The 17,348-nt window shown below is 37.4% G+C and overlaps 1 protein-coding gene across 2 annotated transcripts in view; it reads left to right on the plus strand.

Moving 5' to 3' along the window:
* LOC120874263 (prolylcarboxypeptidase) overlaps positions 1-15,499 on the plus strand; it is an 89,915-nt gene extending 74,416 nt beyond the window's left edge. For both annotated transcript variants that reach the window (XM_040255606.1, XM_040255605.1), the window contains 3 exons: positions 3,484-3,648; positions 4,586-4,773; positions 14,754-15,499. In XM_040255606.1, coding sequence (XP_040111540.1) covers positions 3,484-3,648; positions 4,586-4,773; positions 14,754-14,970 — 570 coding nt within the window. In that variant the 3' untranslated portion in view covers positions 14,971-15,499. The remainder of the gene's footprint in view (positions 1-3,483; positions 3,649-4,585; positions 4,774-14,753) is intronic.
* The last annotated feature ends 1,849 nt before the right edge of the window (positions 15,500-17,348 follow it).

The following is a 17,348-nucleotide window of genomic DNA, read 5'->3' on the forward strand; positions in this document are numbered from 1 at the left end:
AGTACTGGAGTGGGGTGCCATTGCCTTCTCCATATATGTGTTAATATATGGTATTTATTTTTCTCTTAAGTTACTTCACTTTGTATGACAGTCTCTCGGTCTATCCATGTCTCTGCAAATGGCGCAATTTCATTCTTTTTTAAAGCTGAGTAATATTCCATGGTATATATGTACCACAGCTTTATCCATTCCTCTGCTGATGGACAGTTAGGTTGTTTCCATGACCTAGCTATTGTAAATAGTGCTGCAGTGAACACTGGAGTGCATGTATCTTTTAAAATTATGATCTTCTATAGTGTATACCCATCAGTGAGATTGCCGGCTCATATGGAAGTTCTATTAAGGAGAAAATATTCAAAACAGCAAGAGAAAGTAATTTCTTACATGCAAAGAAACTCCCATAAGACTATGAGCAGATTTTTTAGCAGAAATTTTCAGGCCAAAAGGGAATGGCACATATATTCAAAGTGTTAAAAGGAAAAGAACCTTTAAACCAGGAACACTCTATAGAACAGATAGAGTTTACCAGATAAGCAAAAACTAAAGGCATTCATTACCACTAAACCAGCCTTAGAACAAATGTTATAAGGGACTTCTTTAGGCTGAAATGAAATGGCACTAATTAGTAACTAGAACTCATATGAAAAGTAAACTTCACTGGAAAGAAAAATACATGCAGGAAGTCCCCTACATTCAAACAAATTCCATTCTAAGAGCACAATTATAAGTTCAATTTGTTTGCAAATCCAACAAAGTTAGCCTAGGTAAACAACAAGCACAATTAGCTCCATAGTACTGTACTGTAGTAGGTTTATAATACATTTACATCTTTGAGTTCACAATCTGAAGGTTCATATGTAGGGGACTTACTGTGTAGTAAAGGTAGGGGATTAATTATGTACAAAGCTGGTATGAAGGCTAAAAAAGACAAAGGTAATAAAAATAACTATGATTACAATAATTTGTTAGGTATGCACAAGGTAAAGAGATGTAGAATGTGACTTCAGAATCATAAAATGAGGGGGGTAATAATGTTGTGCTTTTCAGTGGGATCAAGCTTGAGTGTTATTAACTTTGACTATTGTAGATATAAATTGTTATATATAAGCCTCATGGTAACCACAAAACAAAAACTTACAGTAAATATATGAAAGATAAAGAGAGAAATATAAGCCTACCACTAAAGAAAATCTTCAAGCCACAAAGAAAGAGAGCAAGAGAAAAAAGAAAGGAGCTAGAGAAACTACATAAACAGCCAGAAAACAATGAACAAAATGTCAATAAGCACATACATATCAATAATTACTTTAATGTAAATGGACTAAATTCTTTAATCAAATACATAGAGTTGCTGATTGAATTAAAAAAAACAAGACCCATCAATATTATTGCTTAAAAGAGAGTCATTTTAAATGTAAGGACACACACAGACTGAAAGTAAAGGGTTGGAAAAAGATAGTCCATGCAAATGGAAACCAAAATAAAGCTGGAGTAGCTATTCTTATATTGAACAAAACAGACTTTAAGATAAAGACTTTACTAACACACAAAGAAGTGTGTTGCATGATAATAAAGGAGTCAGTTCAACAAGAAGATATAACATTTGTAAATATTTATGTGCCCAGCATAGGAGCGCCTATATAAGTAAAGCAGATATTAACAGACCTAAAGGTGGAAATAGACAACAGTACATGACAGAAGGGGACTTTAATATTCTACTTATATTGATAGTTCATCCAGGCATAAAATCAATAAGGAAATATTGGCCTTAACACATTAGACTAGATGAACTTAATAGATATTTATAGAACATTCTCTCTGAAACAGCAGAATATACATTCTACTCAAGTGCACATAGAACATTTTCTAAGATAGATCAAATGTTTGGCCACAAAACAAATCTTAATAAATTTAAGAAGATTGAAATTATATGAAGCATCATTTCCAACCACAGTGGTATGAAACTAGAAATAAATTATACAAAATGGAAAAATTCACAAATATGTGGAGATTAAACAACATGCTATTGAACACTCAATGGGTCAAAGAAGAAATTAAAAGAGAAATTTTAAAAATACATAGAGATAAATGGAAATGTAACATACCAAAATTTATGGGATGTAGTGAAAACACTTCTGGGAGGGAAGTTCATAGTGATAAATGCCTATCTCAAGAGATAAGAAAAGTCTCAAATAACCTAAGTTTACACCTCAAGGAACTAGAAAAATAACAAGTGGAGCTCAAAGTCAGTAGAAGGAAAGAAAGAGCAGAAATAAATGAAATATAGACTATAAACTTCAGCTTTAACAACATTATCTAGAGTTCAGTATTTATCATTTTTTGAAGTAAAATTTATGTACAAATCATAAATGTGCTACTTGTTGTATACTAGGCCCCTACAGATAAGAAATATTTTCATATCCTTGAAAGTTCCCTGTGTCCCTGACTAGTCAGTCCTGTCTTCACTCCCAACCTCAGGTATTACCTGTGATTTTTAGCACTGACTATAGTCAAGTGTTAGGAGTATTTGGAACTGGGGAGCTGCCTGAGATGCTTCTTATAATGCTACAGATATAGGAGCTTGGTGGAGTTTTTACAAAAGAAATTTAATAAATTTTTCATTTTCATAAAAAGATAGTCATTTAATCAGCAAGCACTTAGTTGCCAGATGCCTTGCTAAGTGCTGAGGGAGAAATTCTGGAATCAAATGAGTATGGTATCAGCATTACAGGGGCTCTGATAGAAATAGGCACAGGATGCAGTGGAGGCACAAAGAAGAAAGTGATTTAGTTCTTCCTGCCTTGAAGGCATAGGCAAGTGGCCTCAAGGAGGAGGTGATACTTGAGCTGCATTGAGGAAGACGAGTTGGTGTTTGCCATTGGGAGAGTGGGAGCAGGGCATTTCAGTGTGAGTGATGGCAATGAGGAGGGCAAGAAGTTGGTGTGGTAGAAATGGTTTTGCTAGACCAAAGCAAAAGCTATGGAAGATGAAACTAGACTGGTAGGTGGGGAGGACTTTGCATACCTTACAGATAATTTTGGTTTATTTCTATAATCTGGGGGCTAATTTTTTTTTTGGCTGTGCCTAGTTTTAGTTGTGGCACATGGGATCTTCAGTCTTTGTGGTGGCATGTGGGTTCTTTTAATTGGGTTATGCGGAATCTTTAGTTGCAGCATACAAACTCTTTAGTTGCAGCTTGTGGGATTTAGTTTCCAGAACCAGGGATTGAACCTGGGCTCCCTGCATTGGGAGCGTGGAGTCTTGGCCACTAGACCACCAGGGAAGTCCCATGGGGACTAATCTTAAAGGTTTATTCATTTATGAAAGTGGTTATACTCAATAAATAGAAATTATCAAGCAGTGAAGTTAGGTTGTAAAGATTGTTTATGATCAGATCAGAATCATGTTTCTTCTTTGTTTTAATAAACTATGATTTTATATTTATATTTGATTCTTCTCCCTTTTATCTCTCTAAAATGACAGGTAGTATGCCAATATTTCAAATATTTCAATGTACCTGATACCCTGATGCTGCAGAATATTTTCCAAGCTCTGAATGTGTATTACAATTATTCGGGCCAGGCTAAATGTCTGAATGTCTCAGAGACAGCAACTAGCAGTCTCGGAGTCCTGGGATGGAGCTATCAGGTAAGTGTGTATAATTTCCCCAATTGGAGCGAGGTTTTCACTGTTTCGGTCGTACTATAACAGAATCCTCAAGATGTTGTCACCTAACCTGGATCCAAATCTGGGTTCTGTTACCTTACACTTCAAGACTGTGGATGAGTTCCCTCATTCATTCATTAAATACCAATTCAATTTTTAAAAAATTTTATTGAAGTATAGTTGATTTACAATGTTATGTTAATTTCTAATAAACAGCAAAGTGACTCAGTTATACATATGCATATTCTTTTCCATTATGGGTTATTGCTGGATATTGAATATAGTTTCCTCTTCTATATAGTAGGACCTTGTTGTTTATCTATCCTATATATACTACTTCAGTTTGGTATTTAATCATCACCAAATATATTCTGAGTACTTACTGCATGTCAGGCACTATTCCAGGCTCCAACTATACAAATTGGATATAAATTTATCTTATTATAAATAAAATGTGATCTAATCATCAAATGTAGCTTGGTGGAAAATATAGGTAGCTAAACTAATATTACAATAGATCTTAGTAAGTCCTATAAGGGTAGCATTTTATGGACACAGAAAAGAAGAGGGAGTCTAACTTGATTCTATCTGAGCGTCCATTTTTTTCATCTGTACAATGAGAATAGTAATAATAATAGCAATATGTTCCTCCAGAGTTGTTTTGAGAATTTAATATGATAATAGATATGAAATGAAATAGTTTGTGAAGAAGGAATATATAGCCCCAACTTCTGTGACTTCTCAGCTGAGCCTTAGGAATAAAGAGAGGTGGTATGGAGTAGAGAACAGGGGCTCTGAAGCCAGACTGCTGAGTTCAAACCCTCACTTTTTTGCTTCTGAGCTGTATGACCTTGGACAATTTATTTCACTCTTTGTGCTTCATTTTCTCACTAGAATCTTTCCTGGTTTGCTTTTTCAGGCCTGTACAGAAATGGTCATGCCCACCTGTTCTGATGGTGTTGATGACATGTTCGAACCTCACTCGTGGAACATGAAGGAATATTCTGATGACTGTTTTAAACAGTGGGGTGTGAGACCGAGGCCCTCTTGGATCCCTACTATGTATGGAGGCAAGAACATCAGTTCACACACAAACATCATTTTCAGGTGAATTTTTGTTGATTCAAAGAAAATTCTGGTTGATGGAGACATTTGTAGAATGGATGAGAAAAGAAAACCAGGAAAATGTTGCACAGTTAAAACAGTGTAGAATATAGCAGTGGTATCTATCATATTTTTCTGCTCCTTGAAAGATAAAGGATTCTGAGAGGTGATATGATTTTTTGTTCTATTGCACTATGTTTAAAGACTTAAAAACAACAGCAGCAAAGTTAAAATATTTTTAAAAGTGTGCTCAAAAGAAAAGGAAGCATCATCTGTTGTTCTCAATTCATCTCATGATTGTTTTTATTGTTATCAATGATAATAAAAAATCTTCAGTATATACCTAACAAATACTTTTGAGGTGCCCACTCTTTTCTGTCCCAAACACTATATGAGGCACTTTAAATAAATCACTTAATTCCCACAAAAACTTTGAAAGAAGTTTTTACAGTCCCTATTTTACTGAGGAGGAAAGTGAAAGTCAGTGTGTACAGTCACTTGCCAAAACTCATCCAGTTTTGTTTTAGTTACCAAGTGATAAAGCCAGTTTTCAACCTTGGCCCATCTGACTACAAAAACTGTTTATTCTGTAACACTGTTTCTCTATCTAGAAGAGTCATATTTGGTATTGGTTCCTATCGGAGTTAATCAAGTAGACTCTAAATGTGCCTGATTGTGACTTCAAAATTTCTGTGTTTTGGCTTGAACATTAGGTTGTTAGTTATTAAAATAGCAACCATTTAATAAGAAAATTCCCCAAGTTTATGTGGAAATAGTAGAGAGATATCCATACATATCTCTTAACCAATTGTTTAAATTGTAAACATTATTCTTTTACAAATTCTTCTAAACAGAGTCACATTTGACTTTCGAGACATGACCGTAAGCTCTTAGGAAGGAGCAATGCTGTTTTAACTGAAAGATCACTCTCCGGGTTTAGGCCAGTAACACTGCCCATTTTGCAAAAGAACCTTTTTCTTTTTGGATTCATGCTAGTTTCTGACTCAGTAGGATACCCTGCTGCGGCTGCTGCTGCTGCTGCTAAGTTGCTTCAGTCATGTCTAACTCTGTGTGACCCCATAGACGGCAGCCCACCAGGCTCCCCTGTCCCTGGGATTCTCCAGGCAAGAATACTGGAGTGGGTTGCCATTTCCTTCTCCAATGCATGAAAGTGAAAAGTGAAAGTGAAGTCGCTCAGTCATGTCTGACTCTTAGTGACCCCATGGACTACAGCCTGCCAGGCTCCTCTGTCCATGGGATTTTCCAGGCAAGAGTACTGGAGTGGGTGTAGGATACCCTTCCCTCCCTCAAATGTGAGACACTAAATGCAAAACTTAAAGACTCTTTTTGTTTAATTCCCTAGAATTATTTACATTGTCCTCAGTAGAATTCTTCAAAACTATACTTTCAGCTCAGCCTTTTGAGGTGATAGTTGAGCAATTAAGTATATTTAGGGTAGGAATGTTAGGATGTTCAAAATCAAGAAAACATGAAAGGACTGAGAGGACTGAAAAGGCTTAAATGTAAGCCTTGGGTACCAAAGCTCATCTTTGTTTCCTCAGAGAAGGAAATACTGTCATTTTCTTGTTTTTAGAAACTTACCTCCAGATAGTACTTATATGGATTTCTCTGGCACGCGGAGGCTATAAGCTCATCCATATTTGCTTTGACCTCATAAAGCTGAAGTTCAAGTTGACTTGTAGAGTCTTTGAATCTTATCTATAAAGGTTTTGATATCTGAGTTTTGGTCAAATACTTTGTGCTTTCTTGTTGGATTCTACCATTACATGAGTTTTTTAGTTGCCCATTTATCCTTTTATACTTATTTTCCTCCAGGTATCAAAATAAGTTATTGTCATCATCATCACTGGGGAAAGGATAGATTTTGTTGAAAAAAGTTTGGAGTAGAACTGAAAGAGTAGGTAAAAAATATGGCTCAACATTAAAAAAAAAACAACAAAAAACCTTTTGGCTAGTGTAAGAAAGGACTTCCTAACAGAGCTATGCATAGTTACAGTGAACTGTCTTAAATTATTTAAGCTTTTGATCCTCAGTTTTCTCTTCTGTAAAATGAGAATAATAATGCCAATCACCCTATAGAGTTGCTGTGATGCTTAAAAGAGTTAACCCAGTGAAATATTTATCCCAGACTGTGGGCAGGAATCCCTTAGAAGAAATGGAGTAGCCATCATGGTCAACAAAGAGTCTGAAATGCAGTACTCGGATGCAATCTCAAAAATGACAGAACGATCTCTCTTCGTTTCCAAGGCAAACCATTCAATATCACGGTGATCCAAGTCTATGCCCCAACCAGTAATGCTGAAGAAGCTGAAGTTGAACAGTTCTATGAAGACCTACAAGACATTTTGGAACTAACACCCAAAAAAGATGTCCTTTTCATTATAGGGGACTGGAATGCAAAAGTACGAAGTCAAGAAACACCTGGAGTAACAGGCAAATTTGGCTTTGGAATACAGAATGAAGCAGGGCAAAGGCTAATATAGTTTTGCCAAGAGAATGCACTGGTCATAGCAGACACCCTCTTCGAACAATACAAGAGAAGACTCTACACATGGACATCACCAGATGGTCAACACAGAAATTAGATTGATTATATTCTTTACAGTCAAAGATGGAGAAGCTGTATACAGTCAGCAAAAACAAGACCGGGAGCTGACTGTGGCTCAGATCATGAACTTCTTATTGCCAAATTCAGACTTAAATTGAAGAAAGTAGGGAAAACCACTAGACCATTCAAGTATGACCTAAATCAAATTCCTTATGATTCTACAGTGGAAATGAGAAATAGATTTAAGGGACTAGATCTGATAGATAGAGTGCCTGATGAACTATGGATGGAGGTTTGTGAGATTGTATAGAAGACAGGGATCAAGACCATCCCCAAGGAAAAGAAATGCAAAAAAGCAAAATGGGTGTCTGAGGAGGCCTTACAAATAGCTGTGAAAAGAAGAGAAGCGAAAAGCAAAGGAGAAAAGGAAAAATATACCCAATTGAATGCAGAGTTCCAATGAATAGCAAGGAGAGATAAGGAAGCCTTCCTCAGTGATCAGTGCAGAGAAATAGAGGAAAAACAATAGAATGGGAAAGACTAGAGATCTCTTCAAGAAAATTAGAGATATCAAGGGAACATTTCATGCAAAGATGGGCTCAATAAAGGACAGAAATGGTCTGGACCTAACAGAAGCAGAAGATATTAAGAAGAGGTGGCAAGAATACACAGAAGAACTGTACAAAAAAGATCTTCACAACCAAGATAATCACGATGGTGTGTTCACTCACCTAGAGCCAGACATCCTGGAATGTGAAGTCAAGTGGGTCTTAGAAAGCATTGCTATAAACAAAGCTAGTGGAGGTGATGGAATTCCAGTTGAGCTATTTCAAATCCTGAAAGATGATGCTGTGAAAGTGCTGCACTCAATATGCCAGCAAATTTGGAAAGCTCAACAGTGGCCACAGGACTGGAAAAGGTCAGTTTTCATTCCAATCCCAAAGAAAGGCAATGCCAAAGAATGCTCAAACTACTTCACAATTGCATTCATCTCAAACGCTAGTAAAGTAATTCTCAAAATTCTCCAAGGCAGGCTTCAGCAATACATGAACCGTGAAATTCCAGATGTTCAAGCTGGCTTTAGAAAAGGCAGAGGAACCAGAGATCAAATTGCCAACATCCACTGGATCATGGAAAAGGGAAGAGAGTTCCAGAAAAACATCTATTTCGACTATGCCAAAGCCTTTGATTGTGTGGATCCCAATAAACTGAGGAAAATTCTGAAAGAGGTGGGCATACCAGACCACCTGACCTGCCTCTTGAGAAACCTGTATGCAGGTCAGGAAGCAACCATTAGAACTGGACATGGAACAACAGACTGGTTCCAAATAAGAAAAGGAGTACGTCAAGGCTGTATATTGTCACCCTGCTTATTTAACTTCTATGCAGAGTACATTATGAGAAACGCTGGGCTGGAAGAAGCACAAGCTAGAATCAAGATTGCCAGGAGAAATATCAAGAACCTCAGATATGCAGATGACACCACCCTTAAAGCAGAAAGTGAAGAGGAACTAAAAAGCCTCTTGATGAAGGTGAAAGAGGAGAGTCAAAAAGTTGGCTTAAAGCTCAACATTCAGAAAATGAAGATCATGGCATCTGGTCCCATCACTTCATGGGAAATAGATGGGGAAACAGTGGAAACAGTGTCAGATTTTATTTTGGGGGGCTCCAAAATCACTGACGGTGGTGATTGCAGCCATGAAATTAAAAGATGCTCACTCCCTGGAAGGAAAGTTATGACCAACCTAGACAGCATATTGAAAAGCAGAGACATTACTTTGCCAACAAAGGTCCGTCTAGTCAAGGCTATGGTTTTTCCAGTGGTCATGTATGGATGTGAGAGTTGGACTGTGAAGAAAGCTGAGCACCAAAGAATTGATGCTTTTGAACTGTGGTGTTGGAGAAGACTCCTGAGAGTCCCTTGTACTGCAAGGAGATCCAACCAGTCTATTCTAAAGGAGATCAGTCCTGGGTGTTCTTTGGAAGGACTGATTCTAAAGGTGAAACTCCAATACTTTGGCCACCTCATGCGAAGAGTTGACTCATTGGAAAAGACTCTGATGCTGAGAGGGATTGGAGGCAGTAGGAGAAGGGGACAACAGAGAATGAGATGGCTGGATGCATCACTAACTCGTGAATGTGAGTTTTGGTGAACTCCGGGAGTTGATGATGGACAGGGAGGCCTGGCGTGCTGCAGTTCATGGGGTCGCAAAGAGTCGGCCACGACTGAGTGACTGAAGTTAACTGAACTGAACTGGCAAATTATATGCCAAAAAAATTCCCATTGAATGAATAAGTGGAAGTATACTCACAGCCCTGTACTTTAGCTTCGAGCTAGCAGGGAACTACTTGTCTCTGAATGTCTTTTTCCTTCCACTGTTTTTCCTTTTCTTAAGACCTAGGCATCCTCCAGGAAACCTTCCCTGACATCTCCAAGCTTCCGTTTCCCCTACACACTTCAGTTCAGTTCAGAAAGGATACTATCCCTTAGTACTCTGTGTGGAATTTACCTGTTTATGTTTCTCTCTGCCCCTGACTCATTTCTCAGAGAACAGAGAATCTCATTTCTCTGTTGAAATGAGATTATGAACTTCTCAGTGACAGGGAGTTTTTCTTAATCATCTCTGTGCCTTTAGCACCTGCCACAGTGACTGGCACATAGTTGATGCCCAGTTAATGTGTGTGTTGATAAGGATGAGAAATGACATAAAGCTCAGGAAAACTTCAGAGGCATGTGAAAGTATAAAGGCAGAACTATATAAAAATGCTGGTTTATCTTCCTGCGGTGGCAAATATACTTTTAAAAAGAAAATTTTTCCCATGTACTGCTAGGTGTGAAGAATTCAGTGTAAAACTTACCTTATTTAAAAATTCAAAATTCTATTGCTTTTCTAAAGAAAATACATTCCAAAAATAAAAAAGCAGCATTAGGTGTTTCTGTTCTGTCTACCGAGTGGCTATCAGTTACAAAATATTTATGGTTGACGATAAGAAAATGTCCAAGGAACCATGTGGAAAGCATATTCTATGTTTCATACTTCTCTCCTTAAGGCATCTCACACAAATCCAACTGTGACTACTTTTTTTGGTTAGAAAGTTCAGTCTGTTTTTAACTGTTGAATTAGATATCTGCAAGTTAAGAGCTTGGGCTTTGAAGTTGGAGAGACGTAGATGCCATTCTGCTTCTGTTAACCGTGTGCCTTTAGGCAAATTGCCAATTTATATTAGTTAGAAATAATAACTATCTGCCAGAGTTACTTCAAGGAGTAGATAATCATAGAAGTGAGCACTATGAGGGTAGAGATTTTTGTCTGTTCACAGTTGAATTAACTGTACCCAGTCAGTACCTGATACATAGTAGGCAGTCAGTAAACATGTTGAGCAAATAAGAATTTAATAGTAGCTATTAATAGTTCCATTTCAGCAATTTTCTTATTCCACAATATTTTTGTTGGAAGGATTTATTTTTTCCCCAAAACCCAGTTGTTGAGAAATTATCTTACCAATGGTCATTTTCAGTTATTTAAATGTAAATTCAAAAAGGAGTCCCTGAGAAGCTGGTTAATTTAACATAATTTTTCAGGGAAATTAATTGTTGCCAGCAATTAAGTGAGGCTCACTGTTGGGAATTTTATGCATGCATCTAGGTTCTCTCATGAAAGCCAGTATTTTTTTCTCCTGTAAATTTCCCAGTGACTGATTTAGCTTTCTCATGTCTAGGACCAAGAAATTCAAGTCCATGTGCATTTTAGGTCTCTCAGCAACTCCAAACACTGTTGCTAAGCCACTGGGTGGATTCAGATGACCTTTTAAATCAAATGCAGTTTGCTTATTATGTAGCTGTTGGGATAGCTTTTTTGTTTTGCAAATAATGGAGAGTTTCCTATCTTGGTTGGTCCTGTCAAATTGGAATAATGATAAAGGCCACTTGTTCATTTAAGAGAATCCAACCCCTTGTGTAGTTTACTTTAAAAATTTATCTCATAGTTGAAAACTAACATCCTATTTTGCATGTGAGTTTTTCCTCTTGTTTTTAATAAAACCAAAAAAGGTAAATTTTCAGAGTGATTTCTACCCCCAAGAATGATGTTAAATTGCAATTGAATTTCTTAAAAAACCAAAAACATGGTTAAAAGTGTGGTCAGGCTAGAACAGGGATTTTAGACTTGTATTTCAAGCACATATATATTTAATGTTCCTAAATGCTTATTTCCTTTTTAACTTGAACATTTACCTAGAAAATTGATTGTGTGCATTTTTCTGACCAAATTTCTGTGAGAAATGCTGTGGCACCCCTTTTCATGCTTCATTTAGCTCTCAGAAATATTAACACTTCTCATGCTTATAGAATGTGATAATAATTATAATAATACTGCACATTCATGTGGTATTTTATAGTTTATACCTTATTTCCAAATGTATTATTCAAGTTGAACCTCACAGTGTCTCTGTGATTGAAGGGCGTTATCTTTAAAAGTTTTTTTTTGGTCATACACATGAGAATTAGATTCAGAGGGGTCAGGTAACTTACTCAAAGTCATGTGGCTTACTGAGGTATAAAACTTAGACCTGCTGACTTAGTTCATTGTTTCTTCCCAGTATTATACCTAGCTGAATGTCACTGTCTGTATATTTACATTAATCACTTATGTGAACTCTACTTTTCCATGTAAAAAGTACTGTGGTGATTTACATGTTCCTGAACTCACAAGCATATATGTATAGACCTCTTTTGTGTAGGGCATCTGATATAAGGCTATAAATAACTAGATTATTCTTTTTTATTCATTCAATAAATATTTGTATAGCTCCTAGTGTTTGCCAGGCACTGAAGATACAGTAATAAAACAGACAAAAAACCCTGCCGTTGGGAAGCTTTAGTTTGAGAGATGGGTAAAAACAAGATAGCACTTATAAGAATGTTAGAAGGAGATAGATGCTAATGGGGGGAAAATAAACCAGGGAAGAAGGCTATGAAATGTTAGTGGGGGTCAGGGGGGAGTTTGAATTTTTGATGAGGTGGCTAAGAAAGACCTCTACTACTAGATATCTACTATATATCTACTACTGTGGACAAAAATCCCTTAGAAGAAATGGAGTAGTCCTTATAGTCAACCAAGAAGTCTGAAATTCAGTACTTGGGTGCAATCTCAAAAATGACAACCTTGGTTCGTTTCCAAGGCAAACCACTCAGCATCACAGTAATCCAAGTCTATGCCCCAACCACTAATGCAGAAGAAGCTGAAGTTGAATAGTTCCATGAAGACCCACAAGACCTTCTAGAACTAACATCAAAAAAGATGTCCTTTTCATCATAGGGGATTGGAATGCAAAAGTAGGAAATCAAGAGATACATGGAGTAACAGGCAAGTTTGGCCTTGGAGTATAAAATGAAGCAGGGTAAAGGCTACACAGAGTTTTTTCAAGAGAACACACTGGTCATAGCAAACACCCTCTTCCAACAACACAAGAGACAACTCTACACATGAGCATCACCAGATGGTCAATACTGAAATCAGATTGATTATATTCTTTGCAGCCAAAGATGGAGAAGCTCTATCAGTTCAGTTCAGTCGCTCAGTTGTGTCCAACTCTTTGTGACCCCATGGACTGCAGCATGCCAGGTCTCCCTGTCCATTGCCAACTCCCAGAGTTTACTCAAACTCATGTCCATTGAGTTGGTGATGCCAGGCAACCATCTCATCCTCTGTTGTCCCCTTCTCCTCCCGCCTTCAATCTTTCCCAGCATCAGGGTCTTTTCCAGTGAGTCAGTTCTTTGGATCAGGTGGCCAAAGTATTGGAGTTTTAGCTTCAGCACCAGTCCTTCCAATGAATATTCAGGACTGGCACTTGTCTTATTATATTTTGCCTTACTTGCCTCCTGAGAAATCTGTATGCAGGTCAAGAAGTAACAGTTAGAACCAGACATGGAGCAACAGACTGGTTCCAAATTGGGAAAGGAGTATGTCAAGGGTGTATATTGTCACCTTGCTTTTTTATTTTTTAACTTATATGCAGAGTAAATCAGGCGAAGTGCCAGACTGGATGAAGCACAAGCTAGAATCAAGATTGCCGGGAGAAATATCAATAACCTCAGATACGCAGATGACACCACCCTTATGGCAGAAAGTGAAGAGGAACTAAAGAGTTTCTTGTTGAAAGTGAAAGAAGAGAGTGAAAAAGCTGGCCTAAAACTCAGCATTCAAAAAACTAAGATCATGCCATCTGGTCCCATCACTTCATGGCAAATAGATGGGGAAATAGTGAAAACAGTGACAGAGTTAATTTTGAGGGGCTCCAAAATCACTGCAGATGGTGACTTCAGCCATGAACTTAAAAGACTCTTCCTCCTTGGAAGAAAAGCTCTGATGAACCTAGAAAGCATATTAAGAAGCGGAGACAATACTTTGCTGACAGAGGTTTGTCTAGTCAAAGCTATGGTTTTTCCAGTAGTCATGTATGGATGTGAGAGTTGGACTATAAAGAAAGCTGAGTCCTGAAGCATTGATGCTTTTGAAGTGTGGTGTTGGAGAAGACTTTTGATAGCTCTTGGACAGCAAAGAGGTCCAACCAGTCAATCCAAAAAAAATGAGTCCTGAATATTCATTGGAGGGACTAATGCTGAAGCTGAAGCTTCAGTACTTTGGCCACCTGATGCGAAGAACTCCTTAGAAAAGACATTGATACTGGGAAGGATTGAAGGCAGTGGAGAAGAGGATGACAGAGGACGAGATTGTTGGATGGCATCACTGACTTGATGGACAAGAGTTTGAGCAAACTCTGGGAGTTGGTGATGGACAGGGAAGCCTGGCATGCTGCAGTCCATGAGGTTGCAAAGAGTCAGACACAACTGTGTGACTGAATTGACTGAAGAGATAATTAGCATTTTTAAATATAGTTTTTTTTCCTTATCACTAATATTTGGGTTCTAGGAAGGAAGGAAACAGGTTTTAATTGAGGGACTCCTACGTGCCTAACATTTATTTAGTATATATACATGTACCATCTGATTTAACCCTTAAAGCCACCTCCTGAGGTAGGCCTTGTTAACTCTGCTTTACATATGAGGAAACTTAGACAGCTAATTTATGTAAGGTCAGACAACTTTTGAGTAATGAAGCCAGGATTAGAATTGAGTCTTCTAAATTCGAAGTTCCAGTATAATCTAAATTGAATCATGGGGCACCACTTTCAGGGTTCTCTGGTCCTATTTTTTGTACCTGGTAACAGAAGTATTGTCAAACTCCAGGATGAAGCACCTTTCTATATGACAGATTAAATCCTCAGATCATATTCCCTAGTTCATAAGCTTATAATTTTAGGTGTTATGCATATAATAGGTTTCTCCTATCTTATCTTTTATGTAGATATGAAAAACTAGCAATCTGATTTTTTTTTTCTTTCCCTCACTTAGCAATGGTGAACTAGACCCCTGGTCAGGAGGTGGAGTAACCAAGGATATTACAGACACCTTACTTGCGATCGTCATCCCAAATGGAGCCCATCATCTAGATCTCCGAGCCAGCAATGCCTTGGATCCTGTCAGTGTGCAGTTAACTCGCTCCTTGGAAGTTAAATACATGAAGCAGTGGATCACTGATTTCTATGTCCGTCTGAGAAAAATGAACTGAGTAACTTTTGATCATTTTCAGTTTCTTCTTTTAAGTTCATTACACCTACATTTCCATTCACTTTGGCTTTCTTTGCATAATTACCTTCCCTTGTTCATTAAATTTGGTGTGGTGAAGACTGAGATAGAGCAAACGTGATGGTGAGGATAGCAGCCATCCCACGACCCGAGTCCTCGCCATCCTTGTGCCACCTCCAGGAAGAATCTCTTCACCACAGTTTTCTCACACCATCCACGGCCTTCATAACTGGAGCAGAGTATTGATTGCCTTTCACAAGAGGGAGAATCACTTCTTTTATTTCTCTGAAAGCAAGGATTTCTCTTGGTTTTGAAGTTGAAGTCTCTTTGGCCCATTTGTCACTTGCCCCTTTTCTACCCTCCCAAAAGGAAAAGAAGATGGATAAAAATGATGTAATTGCAGCTGGTAGGAAGGATATCCATTGCCAAACCAGGAAATGGGAGTCGTTTCTTTTGTGCTTGATTCAATGACTTTGAACTGTGCTGTAAATAAAGAATAGGGCTGGACCTTATACCTGTGTGTTGCTTCTGAAGCTTGCTCCAGCTGTTAGGAATGCTGTGTACACTGGGCTTGGCTGTTTTTAAAGGAAAGTCCTTTAATTTTCTCTCTTCTATTTGGCAGCTTTTCTTATTCTGGGATATTTGCCACTGTGGTACTGCCAGTAAGAAATCTGGCCTTTTCTGCCCCATTTCTCTTTGTTTCTAAGGTAAGTTTTGTGATAATTTGGTTACATTTTGCCAGTTTAGGAAAATGACTCTGTTTTCCTTTTCTTTTTACATCTAAGCAAGCTTTTATATTCTCCAGTTGCTGATGATACTTCTGTAAGAAGCCTTTAAAAATTGATCTATCAGCTATTCGGAAGGTAAAATGTAGTAGTGTTCAGTGTTTTGTTTTTTAAATTTCATTTTCTGGTGGTTGTTATGTTGTCATTAAAGCCAGAAGTGTCAGGACACTAAGAGGCAGGTGCAGAAGAACTATTCTGTATAGCTTCCAAAAGACAAGCTGACTAATTCATGCAGGCAGCATATTTGACATTAATAAATGGCTGAGCCGTTCTTATTTCCAAGGGGTTGGCTTCTTTTAAGCAGTTCTTACACTGAGACCTTTCTTCAGAAGAGCTTTTCTAGGATAACAAATAGGGTTGGATCAAAACCTTTCAGGGACACAGAAAGACTAACAGTTTCTACTCTGTTAAAAGATTTCTTTCCCCTTATTTCTTTTTATTTTCTCTCAATTTTTTTTCTTCATTCTGCCTTGGTAACATTTTCTGCTTTTTAAAAAACTGTATCTTGAGCTTGATTATTTCTAAAGCGCTTATTTTTTTTTCTAATAAAATGCAGATATAGTGTTTGTTCTTGGATGGGAGACCAAAATATTTCTCTTACTTTGCCTGGCATCTGGGAGATACAGAAAAATCTTTGTCTGGTTTCAGAAGCCTTCAGTTCTCATTGTAATGAGTTGTCCATCAAAGCATTTGGTCACTATTTTCATTTCAGCATCAGAGAAGTCTACTAGGGTGAGAATTTAAGGGTCAAAAAAAGTACTCCTTTTTATTCTTTGTCAACTAATAAGTTTTATAATGCAGCATTTATGGGCTTAATGGAGGATATTCTTACTATTTATTTTAGGATATATTAATTTTAGGATATTTTCATTGAAACCTTTTTTACTTAAAATCTTTAAAAAATACATTGCCACTTCACTTAATATTGATTGTTTGTATGAGCTGGATTTTTGTGGAGAGACTACTTGCTCCCAAATGACTGTTTTTCTGCAAGTATAAGTTGGTTATATGTACATGTTTTTTCTATGTTCATTTCATGACAGAAATTAACTAAAGTTGGCCTAATTATAATATACTAAAATTTTAAAATTTAAATTGAAAAACAACTGAAGCATCAGATAAGCCTTATTTAAAGCATCCCTCTAATGACTGATGCTTTTGAAAGACCAGGAAAGAGAGAGAGAGAGTTGGAGTGTTTTTTATTTTCTGTATTTGTTACTCTCACTACCTAGAGTAACAGGTAGAACTGATGGGAAGAACTAAAGAAACTTCGAGGTCTTTCTTAGGGGATCTGTAGAGTTCAAGAGATTATCCAGAGGAGCCAGTGTCTAGCCGAGCACATTAGAGGGTTCTGAAGACATCTCAGGTGTCATCCAGGCCAATCACATCATTCATAGGTGATGCCATCATGACCCAGAGAAAAGGGCCTTGTCTAAGGCCTCACAGCTCATTTGTTAGCAGAACCAAGCCTTGCATCCCGTTGCTGTTGTTTTCATTTTATTGGTGTAGCTTAAATCTTTGTTTGAATTAAAGCAACAAACCCTCATTAAACCAGCTGAAACAAAAGAAAAAGTTT

This window comes from Oryx dammah, unplaced genomic scaffold, assembly GCF_014754425.2.
Source record: "Oryx dammah isolate SB20612 unplaced genomic scaffold, SCBI_Odam_1.1 HiC_scaffold_15, whole genome shotgun sequence".
NCBI lineage: Eukaryota > Metazoa > Chordata > Mammalia > Artiodactyla > Bovidae > Oryx > Oryx dammah.